Source organism: Diplodia seriata (genome assembly GCF_021436955.1).
Source record: "Diplodia seriata strain FDS-637 chromosome Unknown scaffold_3, whole genome shotgun sequence".
Lineage (NCBI taxonomy): Eukaryota > Fungi > Ascomycota > Dothideomycetes > Botryosphaeriales > Botryosphaeriaceae > Diplodia > Diplodia seriata.
The window spans coordinates 1,982,349-2,001,427 of NW_027117310.1; the positions used below are offsets into that span (position 1 = coordinate 1,982,349).

Genomic DNA, 19,079 nt, shown 5'->3' on the forward strand with positions numbered 1-19,079 from the left:
GCGGCGAACAGCTGAATTGTTACATCTACGGCGCGCGGGAGCTACGAGGAAGGCGCCATGGCGGGCGTTGTGCATGGCAGGTACTTGGTGGAGTTGTCGCTGCCGCGGGCTGTCGCGATGGTGTTGTTGGGCATGGAAGGGCCAGGCCAGGCGGGGAAGGCGCAACGGATGCGGCCCCGGCCCCACAGCAGGTGACGGATGGAAGAATTGAGCCCTCGGAACTCCACCGAGGACGCTACTCTTCCTACAATACACGGTGAATTGAGTCCAGTATCGGGTGTAGATGCGAGCCTTGAATGCAGAAATTTGTCCCAGATGTTAGATTCAGCTACCTGCATAAGCATGGTGCGATATCTCTGTGAGGCAGGCGGGTGGGCTCAATTCTTTGTCATCCGCTAGGTGTGGCCCCGACTGTTCACGGGCGCGGGCGATCAGCTCCAGGCGCTCTGTGCCCCAGGCTCCGCGGCTGCAAGCATGCGCGCGATGATGCCATGAGAATGCGCAACGAGCGGCATTTTAGCTGTGGCGCGGCGCTTATTCGCGCAGTCATGTGCAGCGCTGTGTCGCATGCAGCGTCGTCGTGGGCTCAGCTGCGGCGGTGCGCGATGCCTGACTCCAGCCTGCATCCGCGACGCCAGCGTGCGAACCCCTGCGCTGCCTCTTCTCGTCGCGCCCTCGCTGTTGCTGTCGCCGCCCGCTGCTGTCCACGCCGCAGTCTGCCATCTGCTCGGTCCTTCTCGACCTGATCCCCGTCGCCCACCACTACGCCCCGCCTCGGCCCTGCTCCGATTGACGAGCCGCTCGGCCCTTTCTCCGCCTCCATAACACCTGAGATTCCCCAGATGCTCACCCGACCCTAAGCTCCAGCTTCCTCCCAGCGGTCTTCCATATCGCTGCGGCGGGCGTCTCGCCTGTCGCCTCAACCACCCGCCCCAAATGCGCCCTCTTCGCCTCCTGCTGTCGCTGTCCTCGTGCGTCCTTGCCGTCACCCTCCTGCTCTACATCGCCATACCCGCCCGCGACGCCCACGTTTCCTCGAGCCCACATAAGAAGAGCAAGCTTAGCGCGCTCTTCTCCCTCTCCGCCCCCGCCTTATTTCCGCCCTCGGCCATCATCAGCTTGACCGACGACAACTCCACTTTCTTCCTCGCCAGACCTGCCGCGTTTGGGCCCCCGCTGCCGTCAAAGGGCCTCAGTGGCCAGCTGTGGACTGGCAGCGGCTTCGGTGGGGACACCTTGACCCATGGAGGTCTCGCCGCCGGCGTCGATGGCGAACTTGGCTGCAGCGACGTGCCAGGTTGGGATGAGAGGCGCGGCAGGCTAGCCTCTGCTTCACATTCCGAGAAGGCCTCGAGAACTGCTAATGATGCAGACGTCTCCAAGCCTGGTCGCTCCCGACGCGGACTCTTGGGTGCAAAATCGCGGTCTGATGCCGCTCCCAAGTCTGGATCAAAGCCGCTCAACGATGACGGCACCGACGACCATTTCCACCATGTTCAGCCCCACAACCCCAACGCTCCATCGTGGGGCAAGGCCGCCTCCGAAACCAGCGACCATGCAGACATCCAGTCACTGCAAGAGAGCGCTGAGATCGCCGGCAGGGTCGTTTTACTTCGCCGTGGCGGCTGCGGCTTTCTGGAGAAGGTCAAATGGGCCCAGCGGAGAGGTGGAGTTGCCGTCATCGTAGGTGACGATATTCGTGGCGGGCCCTTGGTCACCATGTATGCACGAGGCGATACTTCCAACGTTACCATACCCGCTTTATTCACTTCCCATACTACCGCTCACCTTCTATCTTCTCTTGTGCCCTCGGGAGGGCTCATCGAGAACCTGCCCACTGAGGATTCTCTCAAGCTTGCTCTTGGGAAGGCAAGCAAACCTTCGAAAGGCCCTGCCGGCGGCCCCACGTTTACCTCAACTTCGCCAGCTTCCAAACAGACCGCAGGGCGTGCAACATCCAAAGACTTAATCAAGGGTGACCAATCTTCAAACGGAGAAGTTCGAGGTGATGTGGCTCCGCGAGAGAGGGCCGGGTGGATCCGTTCGCTTCTCGCCATCTTTAGTACTAGTTCTCGCAAAGAATCGGCGACCGAGGAGAGCAGGAGACCTCCTAGCAGTGGAAACATTGACTGGATCCTCGTGGAGAATTGGGAAGAGGAGGATCCGACGAGAGCAAGAACTGCAACCGGTGCTGTGCAGAAAACCAGTTCGACGTCTCTGGCCACGCCCGCTGAATTTTCCGACGACTTTGTAATCGGAGTACAAGATTGGAGGGATCCTGATCTGCTCCCTCCAAAGACCCAGCCTTTGGCAAACAAGAGCCCGAGTGCGCAATCGAAAGCAAAGCAATCTTCTGGCGCCACATCGTTGTCTGGTGGCAACGTGCTTCCTGGAAGCGGTGAGTATGCCGAACTTAGCTCTGATGACGCAAAGTTCAAATCGGCTTCATCTGGCAAGGATACGGCAGCAAAGGAGAGGGAGCACGCTAAGCATGGCGGATGGTTTGGCAATATGCCATGGAACAAGCAGCCAGACGCGAAGGCAGAGGCCTTCGCACATCCGTCTCCTGCATCGTCCATCAAACCAAAAGCCAGTTTGAAGAGCACACCAACACCCACGGAAATTGCTGTGCAAAGCAGTCGCCCTGGCATGCAATCTGATTCTGACAGGCATGAAGGTCTTTGGGTGACTTTGACACCTACAAGCATGTCAAACAGTCCGTTTTTCGACACTCTGCTTGTACTTGTTGTCAGCCCTTTGGTTACTCTGACAGTGGTGTACGCTCTTCTCCTTCTAAGATCTCGTATCCGCCGCCGTCGCTGGCGGGCTCCGAAATCCGTTGTTGAGAGACTACCAGTCCGTACTTACCAGACCCTAAACTCGGGTGATAGCTCGTCATCTACTAGCCCTATTGCTACACCAGCGGCAGGGAGCCCGCGGACACCGTTACTCCAATCATCAAGTTCGTCTCACGCCAACTCTTCCCGAAACCGGCCAAGGAGTAGGACCGCAGGTGACGTAACCTCACAAGGCTTGGGCCGCTCAGCCAGTCCAGAAGAAAAGGCTGAGACGGGTCTCGCAGCATGGCGGCGCAAGTATGGTGGTCGGCAAAAGGAGTGTGTCGTATGTCTTGAAGAATACGTGGATGGGGTGAGCAGGGTAATGAGTCTTCCTTGCGGTCACGAATTTCACGCAGAGTGCATGTGAGTTCCAAGCTCTTCAGTTCGCCATTGAGATCATCACTGATACTTGCTAGTACTCCATGGCTGACGACGCGGCGTCGCACATGCCCGATCTGCAAGGGCGACGTTGTCCGCAGCATTGCATCTTCATCTCAACCTCATGCATCAAGCTCGTATTCCTCTCCAAGCTCACGCTCTCCCCCTCCATTTCGCGGTTCGGCACGTCCCGCGTTTGGCATGCGCCACCTATCTGACGACGACGGTGACGACTACCAAGACGAAACTGCGCAGACACGGAACGATTCTCCTTCCGCTTCACGCCCAATCAGCATTTCCAGCATGGACAGTCTGGAAGAACATGATCTCGAAGGCGGAGACCATGGTGCTGAGGATAACGGCGTCCTGTCGTGGGCGCGGGATGGATTGCATGAGTTGCAGTCTTGGGCCGGTAGCTTCTGGAGCAACCGTAACGGACGAGGGCGAACCGCAGAGAGATTTGGGGGCGATGAGTTTGATCGGAGCCGATAAGTGTGCGTCACGTTTTGCAGTATCTCTTGGGACAATCAAGAAAGAGGAAGATGGCATATGCGAGAGTCATGGTGAAGCACAGCAAATGCAACGGTCCTGGCGGCTCTCTGCTCACATTTTTTTGGGGACGTTTGTTTCGGCGCGCCGCGCCTACATTGCAACGCATCTCCGTTATTCCGCTGTTATGCTCGAGCTATAGATTGAGCGGTGGACGGATTTCGATGGCGGGATGCTTGGATCTTCTTTCAGTGGCATGTCGTACTCAGAGGCTTTCCTTACCTTTGTTGGCGTCTTTTTTTGAATGCTCCCCTTGGACGAATTGTCTTTGTTTAGCATGGCGGTGGAAGGAGAAGGCTTACGAGCACTGAACATTGGTGAGGTGTCCAGAAGTTCCATGATAGTGGTTGACCATTCGCAAGGTCAGTTCGCGAAGTATAGTTAACACAATGGAGCGTGCCGAAGGTTTGATCCAGCCCGCATCTGCCCCACCGAGACATTCATGAGGGTAGTTGCATCCAATAGCCGGAGGTAAATGTGAGTTTTGAAATCGTATATTTAGGTCCGGATATTGGATTCAACTACACATGTAGGAAGGGTTTATGGGCGTTGGTAAGCTCAAAGGGCTCAAGTCTTCTGTAGTGCCCGTGACAAAGCAACCGACACCCTCAACCTCACCTGGCGCCCCGGTCTCAATCAACATGAACAGCTTCATTCCTCTCACGATGGCCGCCAGCAACGGTGCTACAGCTGACGCGTGCAGCTGCAAGAAAGCAACCGACGCCAGTGATACCCAAGCCGGTGGTCACATCGCCCAGGCTAAAGCCGGCACCGGCGATACCGTCCACAGCATCCACATGGCCACCCAGACCACTGGCAACAGCGGCAGCAACCATAGCGCCACCCAGACCCACGGTCGCATTTCGGACATGATGTTCCGCTTCCACCCAAGCGCATCGGCCACCATCGAACCTGCCGCCAACAATGATCACGTCGGCTCTGCGGTCATGCCAGGTCTTTGGACCAAGCCGGCGACTGTCGAGAGCCTGGCCGTACAGCTTGAGGAGGAGAAGCGCAAGCGCCATGAGGCAGAGCGGATGGTTCGAGAGCTGTGGGCGAAGTTGGTTGAGAACAAGGGCTCGGAGACCGATGATAACGTATGATGCCTCTGCCTGAGCGAAAAGGCGGGCGAGCGAACATATGGAATGGAGGAGAGAGACTGTTTCATGTGGGATATCGACTTCTTCACTAAAGCTTTGGATTCTGGGACCGAGCAGCACGATACCTTCACTACATCTCATGGGATTCAAACCACGGCACAGTGACAATAGAGATTGCCCGGCCGCATCTGCCTTGATGCAGTATCTGCATAATTATGTTCATATAGGCGGTTGAACACAAGGTCCAGATGTAGATGTTCGCAGTTGAAACTTACAATTACGTCCGGACCTTATATTCAACTGCCTTTGTAAGGAGGGTGTATCCTCCTCGGTGAGCTCAAGGGCCAATTTCTTTTGTCAGCCACTGTGGCAATCGCGCCTTTTCTTTCTATTGGCTCAAGCTTGCCGTTCACAGTTTGCATCTAATCAAAAGCGCGGTGGCCAAAGTGGAAGGCGCCGGGCGCGAAGTGACTGCCTGTCCGGGACGCTGCAGCTTCCCACCTGTCCGGGACGCCGCAACTCCGTCCGCGAACCCTTTCTATCCTGCCTTGTCCCGACTCTCAATCCATCCGCGCGCTCCACTTCACCGTGCCGTGCGGCCCTCACGATGACCCGCAGCGATACGAACGCAGGAAGCTCTTCTCGCAAGAAGCGGCCGACACCCTTGCAGCTTCACCAACAACACCACCGCCGCTCGACTGACCTGCTTCGCGCTTCGATGCCGCCTGCTCCACCTCGCAGGCTGGAGCAGCACGGTCCGTCTCGCGCTCTCGCCCGCCGCTCACCTGAGCTTAATGGCTCGTCTGAGCGGCGCCGCGAGCAGAGCAACCAACGCCTCTTTGCCGAGTCTCGCGCTGAGGAGCATCCGCGGCGTAGCGGCTTCTCCCAGCAGCCGCTGCCGTCGTTGCCGCCACCCCCCGTGCACCAACTGGCGGGCTCCGAGCGGGAGAGGCGCCGTGAAAGTGAGCGACGCCTCTCTGTCGGCCCTCGTGAGCTCAGCTCTCTGCGCGAAAACGTCCCCATCCAACCCATTGGACAAGCCTTGCCGTCGACACGCGCATACATTCACGAGGAGAATCGTGCCACTGAGCTGGCTCGTCTCAACGTCGTCGTCGTTCAGCGCAACAACACCATTGCCGAGGCCCAGCGCCAGATTGAGGACCTGAAGGACGAGGTATTCCATCTCAAGTTAGCTACCACCGGCCGCCTGGATGACCAGTCACCTTCCGATCTCCGGAACGCATTGCAACAGAAGTGCGAGGAGTTCGAAAAGATGCGTGAGGCATTGGGAAGCAGGACTGAAATGACGGTTGCATTGCACAACATCTGCAACCGCCAGCACGGCTTTCTCCGGGCGATTGGCGGTAGTATCTACGCCAACGACGCGGAGCAGAAGCGGCAGTTCGAAGGGTGGGTCGGAAGCAACGAGCTCTACATGGCCCATGTGAAGAGACAAGTTGCGTTCGAGACGAACTGGGAGGACATGGTTCGTAGGGCCAATGATGAGGCTATGAAAGAGATCGAAAGGGCTGCTCAACAGGTTGCTCAGCAGACGGCTCAACAAGCGCTTCCGTACAGGGAGGCAAGGACTGGCCCACAGGCTCTTCGGGAGTCCGGAGATCAGCACACAGAGTACGATGTCAAATACGCCGTTGAACAGCTTATCCAGGAGGCCACAGAGGAGCTCGGCACTAAGCCAGAGGCTTCGGCTGGTGGTTGATGAAGATAATTAGCGATACGGACCAGGAACCAACCAAGGAGGAAGCCATAGTGATGGACGATCATGGAGGATACCTTTTCTCATCGTCTACTGTCACGGCAGGCAACGTATTGGTGAAGCAGAGGGCCTTTTAGGTCTTTAGATCTCCTTCACTCATAGGTTCATAATATCCATGAAAATGTAATACCTTTCTGGTAGCATCACTGATGGAGCTTCGAGGGATCAACTTTCTGTCACCTGTTAACACTTATCAGCTACTAAAAAAAAAAAAAAAATGCGCGTGTACCTGACACTGTCCTTACCAGTATCTCAGTCACATTCAAGGTCCTGCAGCCTGGTATGTTTAATCCACCAGAAGCGGTTCCTCCAAAACATCCGCCCCTCGTGTCACACCACAGCCCAAGCCAAAAGCACTGCACTGCAACGATTACTTGTTCGTCTGCTTTCACCTGCTCCCGCGAAGATGAGCCCGCTGGGCCGCTACCACCAGCGACAGTTGATGTCGGAAGACAATGTGAGATCAGAATTATAGATCTTGATGAGTAGCTGCAACCCTGACAGTTTTCTTTCCAGATCTGATCGGCGAGGACACCATAAATATCACCAAGTCCATCAGACCAATTTAACACTTCGTCTACCACTGAGTAGCTTAAGCCGTGCCCAATGAAGTATCTTCGGTATTCTTCGAAAGGGCCATAGAGATGTCGCCTACAAGTGGAGTCGAAGACGGCACCTGGACGTAGTTGTAATTCCAATATTCATTGTTGCAAAAGGAAGGTTGGGTTACGTTGGCTTTTTCGATCACGGCGGAGGATCGCCGCAATTCGATGGGTGTGATCAGACTTCGTAAGATGGTTACAGGGTGCATCCAGTCTTAAACGTCAGTCGAGCGTATGCTGTTGTCCGATTTCCTCAAGCGGTCAGTGGTTTCTTCTTGTCCCGTAAGAGAGCTGTACAGATCACATTCTTCTGTGACTCCTAAAAATTCCCCATTTAGAGTTGGTATACCGAAACTTTTCCCAGCCCTCTCAACGCCAACGCGCCAAAGCCATGCAGAAACAAGGTGATCACCTTAGCCTATCACCCCCTTGACTTCCTCTTCCCCTTGCCCTTCTTCTTCGGTGCTTGGGGCTCATCCCTCTTCGGTAGGGGTCCTTTCAACAGTGCCTGAAATGCACCTTTGTGGCCAAGCGGAACATGACTGGACTTCTGTTTCCGCGTGCGGCTGGTGTTCTCCGCATCGTCGTTCTCGCCCGCATCATCTTCTTGCTCTCCAGCTTGCTCCTCGGCCTTCCCTTTCTTGCCGTTCTTCTTCCCTTTCTGCTTCTTACCAGTCTTGTCCTCGGATCCTCCAGCTTCCCACATATCGGTCGCTTTAGCGCGTTTGCTCTTCCGGGGCTGCGGTTCCTCGGGCTCCGGCTCCTGCTCCTGCTCCTGCTCCGACTCCGACTCCGACTCGGAGCTTGATGATTCGGACGAAGACGCCTCATCCTCCTCTACGGCATCGTCGGCCTTGCGTTTCTTGTTGGACAACTGCTCGAGCTTGAACTGGGCAATGGCGCGTTCCTTGGCCTGGCGCAGGGCGCGCTCCTTGTCGTACTGGTCGTTGCCGGCGAGGCCGGCCTTGATGAAGCGGTTGGCGGCAGCCTTGTCGAGCGACTGGTTGGGCTTGATGGGAGCCTCCTCAACCTGCTTGATCTTCTGGAAGTATTGACGCACGCGGGTGAGTTCGGTGAAGACGGCGTGTTCCTTGGCCTTGACGCCGTTTAGGTTGAGGTATGCTGTTGGTACCGCTGTCAGCAAAGGGAAAGGGCGGGCGGATATAGTGCGAGCGGGACGTACAGAAAAGCATAGATTCTATGGCGTAGGTGACAAGGGTGTACAGCTTCGCTTTGTCCAGCAGCGGCAGCTTGCTTGCGTGGGTGGAGAGGGCGGACTGGAGCAGCGGGCCGAGGGCATCCTCCAGGTCATCGATGTTGTCGGCCAAGGCCTCGACCTGCGGTAATAAATTAGGGGTGTCCATGGCGAATGGTGCTGGCGCAGAAAGTCGGAGTTGATGCACGTTCAACTCTGGGTTGGATGAAATGCGCCGGCGTCGGGAAAAAGCTGTGGCCGGGCTGAGGCGGTGAGCAAGGCGGCGGGCAATTTTCCTTGACGCCGTTGATCTCGACAGGCATCGGAGTTAAGCGCCGACCCATCTCGCACTCGCCGCATACGCTTTCGTCTGGCCGCCCTGTTGACACTTCTCTACATCCTGCGTGGACCATCACAGCCTTCAACCTGTCTCACTTCGCTCGCACGTACCCGCTCCCGCGGTTGCGGCCAAGAATACCATGCCGCGCCACAGCATGCCCCGCCGATAGCAGAGCTGCCGGCCGGGTGGCCTTCCCCTCCTCTACCTCCCATTTCTCGACTCTCTTTCGCAGCAACCGGCGCGCCGATCGAGAAGTATGCTCAAAACAGCCGCGTAGTCTCGCTGTCACCATGCTCCCGCACGCCCGACATTTCGCCCATACGAGGCCCGCTTCCCAATTGGACACACGGTTCCAGCCCGAGATTGATGCTGCGCTGGGCGTCCCACGGCGTATCCACATCATCGGTACCGGCAGCGTCGGCAAACTAGTCGCTCACTCGCTCAGCTCCATCATGGACCCGCCTCCTATCACACTTATATTCCATAAGCCCTCGCTCATGGAGGCGTGGCGCGAGGCTGGCGAGCGTATCAAGCTCACTACCGCTGGCGTAACTGAGGCAATGGGTGGCTTTGATGCCGAACTCGCCATGCCCAACCGGCGCGAGCACGGCAAGGAGATTGAGTTCGAAAGCGATCCTATGCGCACATTTGTCCCCGACATGAAGGACTCGCACCTTGTTACACCAGACGGCACTACTGCTCCCCGTGGACAGGGCGCAGACTCGATGGAGCCAATCACTAATCTAATCGTCACCACCAAGGCCCCCGCGACTGTGTCCGCCATCTCGGCAATCAAGCATCGCCTGTCATCGTCCTCCACCATCTGCTTCCTGCAAAACGGCATGGGCGTCATTGACGAGGTCAATAGGGATTTATTCCCTGACGAAGCCACCCGTCCCAATTACATGCAAGGTATCATCACTCATGGCGTGTATTCACCTTCTCCTTTCTCTGCTACTCATGCTGGCATGGGTACACTGCAACTGGGTCTACTTCCGAGAAGCCCTCTTACCTGGGACTCTGGTGCTGCTGCCCCTCCCAGTGACGACCCTGATCATGAGCTCGGACCATTACAGAGCAGCGTATGGGCATTATCATCGCGCTACTTGCTCCGCACCATTACCCGCAGTCCTGCGCTCTGCGCCGTCGGTTTGGCTCCTACCGATCTACTATGCGCGCAGCTTGAGAAGCTGGCCATCAACTGCTTGATCAATCCGATGACGGCACTGCTCGATGTCCGCAACGGAGCGCTACTCTACAATTTCCACTTCACTCGTGTCATGCGCCTCCTTCTCTCTGAGATCAGCCTAGTCATCCGGTCTCTGCCAGAGCTTCAGGGTGTGCCTAATTTAGACGCCCGTTTTGAGACTTCGCGCCTGGAGACCATGGCCGTCGCCGTCGCCGACAAGACACGTGAAAATATAAGCAGTATGCTGGCCGACACCCGCCGCGGCTTGCACACCGAGGTGGACTACATCAACGGGTACATTGTCAAGCGAGGCGAAGAGGTGGGCGTTCGGTGCGTAATGAACTATATGCTCACGTGCCTGGTGAATGGCAAGCAGAAAGTCGTGCTTCGGGAGATTGAGGAGGACATCACGATCCTTGGGAAGGATGACGCGATTGGGTATTCGATTGGCGAAGGCGGTGGAAAGAGGAAGTGAATGGTCAGTTGAATGCAAGATCCGGACGTAAACGTGCGCATTCCAAACTCCGGATGATGCATTCAGCTGCCTATCTCAAGTAGAATTTTCACGAGGCAGATGCGGGCGGTCTTTTGTCACCCGCTGTGGACTGGGGGAGAAAGAACAAGAAGACTGAAGCTTCAAAACCAAGCCATTAATTTCGATATGTAGGATCCGGTCCCTTTCCTGCTAGACATTCGTTATCGTACAATGTGTGCGTTATGCCAAAAACGATAAAAACAAGACTTCATCTTCCCTCTTTACCCGCTCGACTTTTCCCAACCTTCTTCTTGGCACCTAAATGTGCGTGTCCAAAAGAACGGTTGAGTCTATGCAAAACGTCCAAAGCCAAGATACCGCTGAAAAAAAAAAAAAAAAAAAACCGATGCGAAACACACATGGGGCTGCAAGAGACCCTGGACTCTAATCCGATAAGAGCGAGTTCATACCGTAGTCTTCCAAGCAGCCGTCTATCCGCAGACGCTTGCCTTAATCCTTATTATCCATCTTCCCTGTCATTCCCCCAATGCATCAAGGCGTGAAAAAAGAAAAACCACCCGTCCCTGCTTCTCTTTCTGCAAGGACTTCCCATTCCCTTCCCGACCATGACATGTGACGTCTGAGATGCCCTTCCCTCCGTCATGATAAAGAATTCTCGACGAGCAACGCGGGTACGTCTCGATAACAAGGAAAAAGGGGGAAAGAGACGTTTGCCCGCATTACTCGCATGCATTAAATTTGCCTACTCGTGATGAAAATGTCTGCGCGAAGAGAAAAAGACGAATCGACTGTCTCCAGGGAGCTCCTGCAGAGCAGCTTGTAGGCAGGAACCATGCAAGTGCGCGAATGGAGATTCAAAGCCCGGTCCGAAGTGAAGATGCAAGTATGTATCGTATGCGCGCATTACAAGATCCGTATGGTGGGTACTGATGGCCAAAGAAGTAAAAGATATCCCGCGCAAAGGAACCGGGTATGCAAAAAAGTAAAAAGGTGCGTTCGTAAAGACTTTTGGTCTATTCGTCGGTCGTGTTGCGTTTGGGTATGACGAATCGAGGGCGCGAGTGAATTGAGCAGCAAATGCAGCACACGAGGAGGCGCTAAGAGAGCAACGGCATACGACGAGACGCGCAGCCGTTGTCAAAACGCTCTAAAACATTCCCATGGCAAGGAAAGCGGCCGAGCGTGCCATGAGACTAGTGTTCGTAGGAGGTTGCTGTCAGCCAAGAGGGTGATTCGCGTGCAGAGGACAAAAGAAGAAATTTCTTCTCTCACTCAAAGCTGCCTGGCATCAGCGAAGCCCGGGGGTTGGATTCCTCAGTGGCAACGGATTTCTTCTCGTCGTCGTCGTCAGCCTTCGCTTCCGGTGTTGCCGTCTTCTCCGACTCGATCTCCGGCGTCTCGGCCGGTTGCGTCTCGGCCGGTTGCGTCTCAGCCGGTTGCGTCTCAGCTGGTTGAGTCTCGGGTTCCGCTCGCTTTTCATCAGCGTCCTTGTCAGCTACGGCCTCGCCTTCATGCTCCTCGAGTGACTTCCGCATTTCGCTCTGCAGTTGCTTCGTAGCTTCTGCCCCAATTCTTCGCTCGTCGTCTGAATCGAGACCAACAGCAGAGTCTTGCTTCTGCTCTAGATGAGCTTCCCCGTCCGTAATCGTAACGACCGTCCTCCCGGTGTCGATGCTCTTCTGCTGCTCCACAGAATCCTCAAACTCTTGTTTTTCTTCCTGCACTTCCTGAATCGTGTTGTTGTCCGTGTCTGTGGCAAAGCCAACCGTGCCCTTTTCGTCTTGGTTGAGTTTTAAGTCGCTTTCAACGCTTTTCCTTGGGTCGGCCGCCGCGCTACGTCGCTTCTCCGCCATCGCACCTCTCGGGCTATGATTCAAATGGACGTAAGCGGGTATTACTCCGCCTCCGATACGAGCCCAGAACATGCGCTCGCGAAGCCGGACACTCTCTTCCCACGCGGACTTCTCCTCGTCTCCGTTCTCGGCGCGCCAGTGTCCGTCCCGACACAGACGCAAGAAGCTGATGTAGTCACAGCAGCTCCGAACGCGACCGAGGCAGAAATCGCACAGCGGGTACCTTTGGGCATCCTTTTCGTCGGAGGTTCTGAATCTATGCTTCCGCGCGTAAGGATCGGTTCCGTCCTTATTCAGAACCTTTGACACTCGATTTTCGCCGCAAAGACTGCACGCAAAAACAGGCCCACGGTATCTGGCATATGGAGGTTGCGGTTCAATGGTCAACGATCCAGCGGTCATGCTGTTGAGAACGGTTCGGCGAGCCAGCCAAGAAAGACCAGGGGCGATGTCCAAGCGAAGAGTGGGCTCGATATCCTCCGTTAGGGCTCGCTTGTAGAATTTGATCTCCTTCAGGGCAGGAAGAATGACACCGGTTTCCTTGTTGACAGAATTGACCGATTTCGGCAAAGAGGCTTCGGAGCTGTTTGTGGGCTGTAGGCTGAGACTGGCAGTTGAAAGATTTGCAATCGATCCGAGACCCATGACGTTCAGGCCGCCGTAGTTTCCACTAGCGGCGCGAGAATTTGGCGCTGAACAGTGTGTTTTAGCGGTCTTCAACAGATCCTGGAAATCGTTATATGCTTCGACGTCGATGCGGAGAACCGGGCTGATAAGGTGAGTAAAATGCAATGGGTGAGCAGGCTCAACGTCTTCATCATGCGGCGTGTTCGGAGTAAGGCTTGCTCTGTCAGAGGCACGGCTTGATCGATCAGCAGGGACGGCGGCCGGCGTTGACGGTGCTGTGGAGTTGTGCGTGTTCGTTGTGGCGGTCGTCTCTTTGTCGTCGTTCTCTGCCTGCATGGCTGCCATGACATCCTTCAGGTCCCGAAGCTGTTCTTGGTGAGAAGCAAGAAGAAGCTCGGCGTCTTTCAGCTGGTTCTTGTACTGGTCAACTCTTCGCTCAGAGGCTTCCGTATCTTTTCTTGCTGCAGCGACCATCTGCAAAACGTCAGTACACTCATAAGCGTGCGCATGCAACATGCGTTGCCATTGCACATACCGTGTTGGCCTCTTGGAAAAGTGCGGTAGTGAGGGCCTCAAGTTCATTCTCAATCCTCTTCTTCTCTTGATCGGCGGCATACCGAGCTTTCTTCTCTTCCAGAAGCTGTTTCCGCAAAGTCGTCTCCAGATGGTCGTATTCCTCCTTCATCACCATCCGCCGCATCGTGCGCTCGTGTTCTCGTGCATCGGCCTCCAATTGCTCAATTCGCCGGCGTGCCATGTCCAGTTCTCCGCGAGCCTGTTGGAGATTGTCGTCCAGGTTCGTTTGATGGTTGATGGCGTTGATCAGCTTCGTGCTTAGCGTCGCGACCTCATCGTTGAGATCCGGATGGCGCGGAGTCTCCGGACGTTCTGAGCTCGAGCCCGGTCTGTTGTTCGGACTGGGCGTGCGCGGGTCGGGGATTGTGTTGAGAATGCCGGACTCGGGGCGACCGCCCAGCATGGAGCGCGCAGGGCCGGGCGAGACATTGCGCGGGAGAGCCGAGGTCGAGGTGGACTTGGTAAGGGCCTTCATGGCGGGCGTCGTCTTGTTGGTCGGCGTGACGGGTCGGCGCTGCGACGACAGTCGGGAAGACGGTGTTAGGCCGCCACCGCCATGGCCCCAGCCCCCGACCGTAAAGAAAAATGAACTGTGTCTCCTCCGGTCAGCAGTGCAATGGCGGTCCCGTGGCTGCAGGCTCCCGGGACGGGTGACGCAGGGCAAGGCTCAACTTACTCAGCCAGCTTGAACGACGGGTGATCGGCTCAGGAACAAGGAAAGCGCGAGGCCCGTGGGCAAAGGAGTGACAGAGAGCGGAGATAGGAGCGTCGGCGGTCGGGTGCAGCCGGTCTACTCGGGCATGGGCATCGCGCAGGCGGGTCGGCGTCTGGGGCGAGGAGGGCGGCAGGCAGAATGCGCGGAGGGAGGAGTGCAGGAGGGCGGGAAGGGCGAGTAAACGGGGAGGCGTGAGATGAGCGATGATGTATCCCGGCGTGCGAGCAGCTTGGTTGCGGCGGCTCCTTGGGCCGCTTAGAGTCAAAGCGCCGCTGGAGGCCTCGCCCTCGCCAATCGTATTCGACAAGCGCCGCCCAACAGCGCTGCGCCTTGCGCCGCGGGGCCCGCTCTTTTGCCTGCACAGCATGCCCACGCGTGGAGACGGAATGCACCTGCGTCCGCAGAGCTCTGCTCCGGCCGCCCATCCATCTGTTTGTATTTTTGGCGTGCCTCGGCGCGCCCGCCCCCTCACCCTCGCCCCAGCGCGGCGCGGAGTGCGACCGCGCAGCTGCACATGGAACGCCGCAGCCGGCGCTTCCCGTGGTACTGGCCCGGCCAAGCGCGCTGCTCGTGACTCTCTGCCTTCTCGCGCATGCCTATCTGGGCAGGAGACGCCAACGCCCCGGACGGCCACGCAACGATTGGCATCGCGTGCGCGCTGAAGCACCGGTCTCCACCGCACCCTGGGCCGTCGCCGCTGCCGAAGCTCCCGTGGCGTGTTGCGACGCGGCGCAATTGATGAGCCAGCCAGCGCGCGACGCGCAGCCCGGGCACAAGGGCACGCGCGGTTGTGCTATTTGCTCGCGTGGCCCGCCGTAGGAGCACCTAGCGGCTGGCCCCCGCCGCCGCTGCACCATCGCCTCCGTTCTGCGTGTGCACCATATCGCAACCTCGTGCCCCGCCAACACCAACCCGCCCCAGCACGCAGATTGCAATGTCTGACGCAGATCTCGAAGAGGTGCCGCCCCGGCCCACCGCGCGCCTGCCCGCCCTGAAATCCGCGCGCTGACCGCCGCCCGCAGATTCGCAAGGCCCGCCTGGCCCAGCTCCGCCAGCAGAACGCCGGCGCCCAAGCCGGCAGTGGCGGAGAAGGCTCGCAGGAAGACTCGCAACGGTACGCTCCGCCGCCGCCCCCTGGCCCCTCCGCTACCCCAAGACGCGTCTCGACCCTGACCTAACCACCACCCCAGTGCCCGCGAGGCTGAAGCCCGCCAGGCCATCCTCTCCCAGATACTCCTCCCTGAGGCCGCCGACCGTCTGGGCCGCATCCGCATGGTCAAGGAGTCGCGTGCGGTCGACATGGAGAACCGCCTCATTATGCTAGCCCGGTCTGGCCAGCTGCGCCAAAAAGTTACTGAGGAGCAGCTGAAGGACCTCCTGGGCGCCGTGTCCGAACAGGAGGAGAAGCAGCAGGAAAAAATTGTCGTGCAGAGGCGCGGTGGATGGGATGACGACGACGACCTTCTCGATTTGTGAGGCCTCTGCATGCGGATAAAATTTGAGGAATAATACCCTATCTGCATTGGTACGGCGTCTGGATTGGACTCAAGCTGTGGCTGTGGGATAATGATTGTGCTGGTGGTTCGTGGTCTGCTCTGCCCTTCCGAAACCTCCGGAATGAAGACCGGTTGATCCTCTGCTTCGTTGTTTCCTGACATCACAATTGATGAGCGACGTGTAGCAGGAAGCGAGATTGATCTTCATATTCACGATTGATTGACATACGTCTGCTCCCGGACGATTGTTTCAGGCAACAGCAAACAACATTTCAGTGCTCATCATACGGGGCTGAACGTGCATTGTAGCGTGTCGTTCTCGAGTACCAGAACACTGCGGGTGACAAAAGAAGTTGCCCTGCCAGCGCCTGCCTCTTACAGATACTACATCATCATATATAAATTTATATGGGCAATTGAATACAAGATCCGGACGTAAATGTAAGTTTGAAATGCGCACATTTACGTCTTGATGTTGTATTCAACTGGAGTGTGTATCCCAGTCTCCTTTGTCACCCGCTCTGAAAAATGGGGCGGGATAGTCTCGCACCCTACATTCATGCTCAATGCCATGGTATGATATAATTCCGTGTATGCTCGCCTGAAATCAATCTCAAACAACGGCCTGGCGAGCTGCTTCGCTGGCAGCCTTCTCCGCCTTTCTCCTCGCTTTCTCTTGCTGTCTGATATCCCTCAGATCCGGTGGCTTTTCAATACCCAATTCGGTCCTCAACTCATCCACATCTTTCTCAAGACATTCCTCCCAGTAGACATTGATGACTTCCTTAGCCTTCAGCCCGTTCTCGACCGCCCATGGCCCGTAAATATTCCAAAACCTCCGTCGTTCCTTCTGTTTCAGAGTGAGGGCCGCCGCGATGCTCAAGCCAGTCATTGGCAAAAGCGTGTTCGCAAACTCAAAGGCCTTGAGGGCAACCTCGCCCTCCCGGAAGACAGGGAGGCCGCAAAGGGCGTGATAAAAGTCGTGGCACTCGCGGTAACGCTGCATGACGTACGCGCACTCCTCGTCGTCAATGTAGCGCACCGAAGCGCGGGTGTCGGGACTGACGCCCTCGCGGTCGAGCCAGCCGACGTAGGTGCGGCCGACGGAGTTCTCGGGTAGCGTGCGGAGCCACTCGACATTCAACGACTTGGAGGTGATGCGCGGGCGGTCCCGCAGGATGCGTCGGCCCGTCGGGTCGCGCAGCATGGCGTCGCGTAGGCGGTAGATGAAGTAGGGCTGGGCGGTGGCCTCGCCCAGGGCGGCGATGAGGTCGCCGCGGCGAGGGTCGACGAGCGACCACACGGCGGAGCCGACGGCCAGAGCGCCGCGCTCGATCGTCGTCAGCGGCACATGGCCGGGGTAGTTGGGGGCAGGGCGGTTGAGCACGGAGAAGCTGGCATGAGCGCAAAGCGGCAGTGCGCGCGGGAGCGGAGCGCAGGGAGAGGCTCGGATTGCCGCGGAGAGCGGGCGCTTCAATGTTGCTGCCATTGTCGCATTGTCGGGAGGAAGGAGAGGGAGCTCAGGTGGACAGAGCTAGGCGCAGCGTGAGACGTCTGATGATGGTGGCTCGATCTGGCGCGAGCTTTATCGATAGGAAAAAAAATAAGTGGCCGTCGTTGTTCAGGGCCGCTAAACTTGTGCCGGCAGTCCTGCATTCCTTGGCTTCCACTGAACCTCTGCATTCCTCATTCTCGTGGTTTGCAGCGGACATGGATCAGCAGAAGCCCACGTCGATTCCGACTTCGACTCAATAGCACCGCCGGCCTCAGCACCACTCACCCCACCAGCATCTCCCCTTCGCAATGGCAGTAATCCCGTCGCCGGAGCCGGAACACGAGCGCTTCATCTCGTGGGCAAGAGAGCAGCTTGGAGTCACTATCGACGGCGTAACGCCTGCCCGGCTGCCCGGGAGAGGTCTGGGCGTCCTCGCGACCAAGCCACTGAAACAGGGGGACCTGCTGGTCTCCGTGCCGGCCAAAGCGCTGTTGACGACCGAGTCGAAGCACGTCAAAGATGTTGAGCTGCCCAAGGACGCCACCGTCCATGCCCGTCTGGCGGCTTACCTGACCCTGATGGACGGAAAGGCCGATGCGCCGCATCGAATCTGGCAGCCGGTGTGGCCGAAGAAGGAAGAATTCGAGTCAATCATGCCGATGAACTGGGAGGAACGTGAAAAGGAGCTGCTGCCGGCCCATGCGAAGAGTAGGTCTATGCCTCTGTATTGGTTCTTCATGGGCTGCGTGACCCTTGCTGCTGCAAGCATTCCTCGGCTGTCAGGTTGATGCTCACCTTGACCAGGTCTCTTGGAGAAGCAGCAAGAGAAGTTCGAGAAGGACTGGCGGGCCCTCAGGGCGCACCTTCCAAGCGGGGATTGTCGCGATCTGTTCACCTACTATTGGTTGATTGTGAATACGAGGACCTTCTACTGGGACTATCCGACAACCACGCGCACGGGCAAGCAGCAGGTCAAAAGACGCAAGCTCGCCCCGGATGACTGCATGGCGCTGTGCCCGTTCATGGAGTATTTCAACCATGCCGATGAAGGAGTGAGTGACAACTTGCTCCGTGGCCCCTTTACGACGGTGTTGCTAAGAAATTGGAGTGCACGGTGGACCATGACATGAAGGGATTCACCATTACTTGCAACCGCGAATATAGTGAGCACATTTACCAGCCCTGGCCCCCTGTGTGGAACGAGATGAACTAATCTCTGGGGAAGATCCCGGCGACGAAGTCTTCCTTTCGTACGGTCGGCATAGCAACGACTTTCTCCTGGTCGAGTGTGAGCAACCTCCAATTCGTACCTGGCCGGGAGCACAGGTCCGCTGATGGACTACAGATGGATTCCTTCTCGATTTCAACAAATGGGATGAGACCAAGCTTGACGACATCATTCTTCCCAAGCTTTACCAGGAGAAGAAGGATGCAATGGATGAGCTTGGATTCTTAGGGTAAGGCCTCCGTCTGTCTCTCTCGTTTGTTGTTAATAAGCTCCAGGGACTTCACCATCGACTCTTCTCAGACCTGTCATCGCACCCAAGTTGCGTTGCGAGCACTGGTGCTGCCTGGAAACACGTGGCGCCGCTTCGCAGACGGCTTTGACGATGGTGAGCGTGAAAGGGACCGTGTCGACGAGCGCCTGGTTCAGATTTTGAAGCAATACGCGCGTGAAATCGACACCGTGGAAAAGGAAATTCAGGACCTTTCCCCCTCTGACAGGAGAAGTACGCTGGAAAAGCGCTGGGATCAAATACGTAGCATCATTTCGGGGCAACTGGAGAATTGATCTGGACGTGAACGTCAGGTAGAATCAGACGTACCTAGACTACTGCCCCCACGTCAACT

At 56.9% G+C, this 19,079-nt stretch overlaps 9 protein-coding genes across 9 annotated transcripts; 6 read left to right on the plus strand and 3 right to left on the minus strand.

Annotated features, from left to right (window-relative positions):
• Positions 1–936: 936 nt before the first annotated feature.
• Positions 937–3,005, plus strand: SLS55_003318 (uncharacterized protein; the record flags this gene model as incomplete). Its single annotated transcript, XM_066774795.1, has 2 exons — positions 937–2,777; positions 2,930–3,005. The coding sequence occupies 2 exons, from the start codon at positions 937–939 to the stop codon at positions 3,003–3,005; spliced, it is 1,917 nt and encodes a 638-aa protein (XP_066634914.1).
• A 1,151-nt stretch (positions 3,006–4,156) lies between these two features.
• Positions 4,157–4,870, plus strand: SLS55_003319 (uncharacterized protein; the record flags this gene model as incomplete). The annotated part of the gene is made up of 2 exons (XM_066774796.1): positions 4,157–4,163; positions 4,350–4,870. 2 exons carry the CDS (start codon positions 4,157–4,159, stop codon positions 4,868–4,870), a joined length of 528 nt encoding a protein of 175 aa, XP_066634915.1.
• Positions 4,871–5,063: 193 nt separating this feature from the next.
• Positions 5,064–6,587, plus strand: SLS55_003320 (uncharacterized protein; the record flags this gene model as incomplete). The annotated part of the gene is made up of 2 exons (XM_066774797.1): positions 5,064–5,068; positions 5,609–6,587. 2 exons carry the CDS (start codon positions 5,064–5,066, stop codon positions 6,585–6,587), a joined length of 984 nt encoding a protein of 327 aa, XP_066634916.1.
• A 1,080-nt stretch (positions 6,588–7,667) lies between these two features.
• On the minus strand, positions 7,668–8,610 carry SLS55_003321 (uncharacterized protein; the record flags this gene model as incomplete). The annotated part of the gene is made up of 2 exons (XM_066774798.1): positions 7,668–8,380; positions 8,430–8,610. The coding sequence occupies 2 exons, from the start codon at positions 8,608–8,610 to the stop codon at positions 7,668–7,670; spliced, it is 894 nt and encodes a 297-aa protein (XP_066634917.1).
• A 461-nt stretch (positions 8,611–9,071) lies between these two features.
• PAN5 (2-dehydropantoate 2-reductase (Ketopantoate reductase) (KPA reductase) (KPR)) lies at positions 9,072–10,445 on the plus strand (the record flags this gene model as incomplete). The annotated part of the gene is made up of 1 exon (XM_066774799.1): positions 9,072–10,445. One exon carries the CDS (start codon positions 9,072–9,074, stop codon positions 10,443–10,445), a length of 1,374 nt encoding a protein of 457 aa, XP_066634918.1.
• Positions 10,446–11,734: 1,289 nt separating this feature from the next.
• On the minus strand, positions 11,735–13,997 carry SEC2 (rab guanine nucleotide exchange factor S2; the record flags this gene model as incomplete). Its single annotated transcript, XM_066774800.1, has 2 exons — positions 11,735–13,420; positions 13,482–13,997. The coding sequence occupies 2 exons, from the start codon at positions 13,995–13,997 to the stop codon at positions 11,735–11,737; spliced, it is 2,202 nt and encodes a 733-aa protein (XP_066634919.1).
• Positions 13,998–15,171: 1,174 nt separating this feature from the next.
• SLS55_003324 (uncharacterized protein) lies at positions 15,172–15,713 on the plus strand (the record flags this gene model as incomplete). The annotated part of the gene is made up of 3 exons (XM_066774801.1): positions 15,172–15,195; positions 15,260–15,351; positions 15,428–15,713. 3 exons carry the CDS (start codon positions 15,172–15,174, stop codon positions 15,711–15,713), a joined length of 402 nt encoding a protein of 133 aa, XP_066634920.1.
• Positions 15,714–16,346: 633 nt separating this feature from the next.
• Positions 16,347–17,222, minus strand: COQ4 (Ubiquinone biosynthesis protein; the record flags this gene model as incomplete). Its single annotated transcript, XM_066774802.1, has 1 exon — positions 16,347–17,222. One exon carries the CDS (start codon positions 17,220–17,222, stop codon positions 16,347–16,349), a length of 876 nt encoding a protein of 291 aa, XP_066634921.1.
• A 314-nt stretch (positions 17,223–17,536) lies between these two features.
• Positions 17,537–19,020, plus strand: SLS55_003326 (uncharacterized protein; the record flags this gene model as incomplete). Its single annotated transcript, XM_066774803.1, has 5 exons — positions 17,537–17,936; positions 18,033–18,299; positions 18,454–18,516; positions 18,574–18,685; positions 18,732–19,020. 5 exons carry the CDS (start codon positions 17,537–17,539, stop codon positions 19,018–19,020), a joined length of 1,131 nt encoding a protein of 376 aa, XP_066634922.1.
• Between the last annotated feature and the right edge of the window lie 59 nt (positions 19,021–19,079).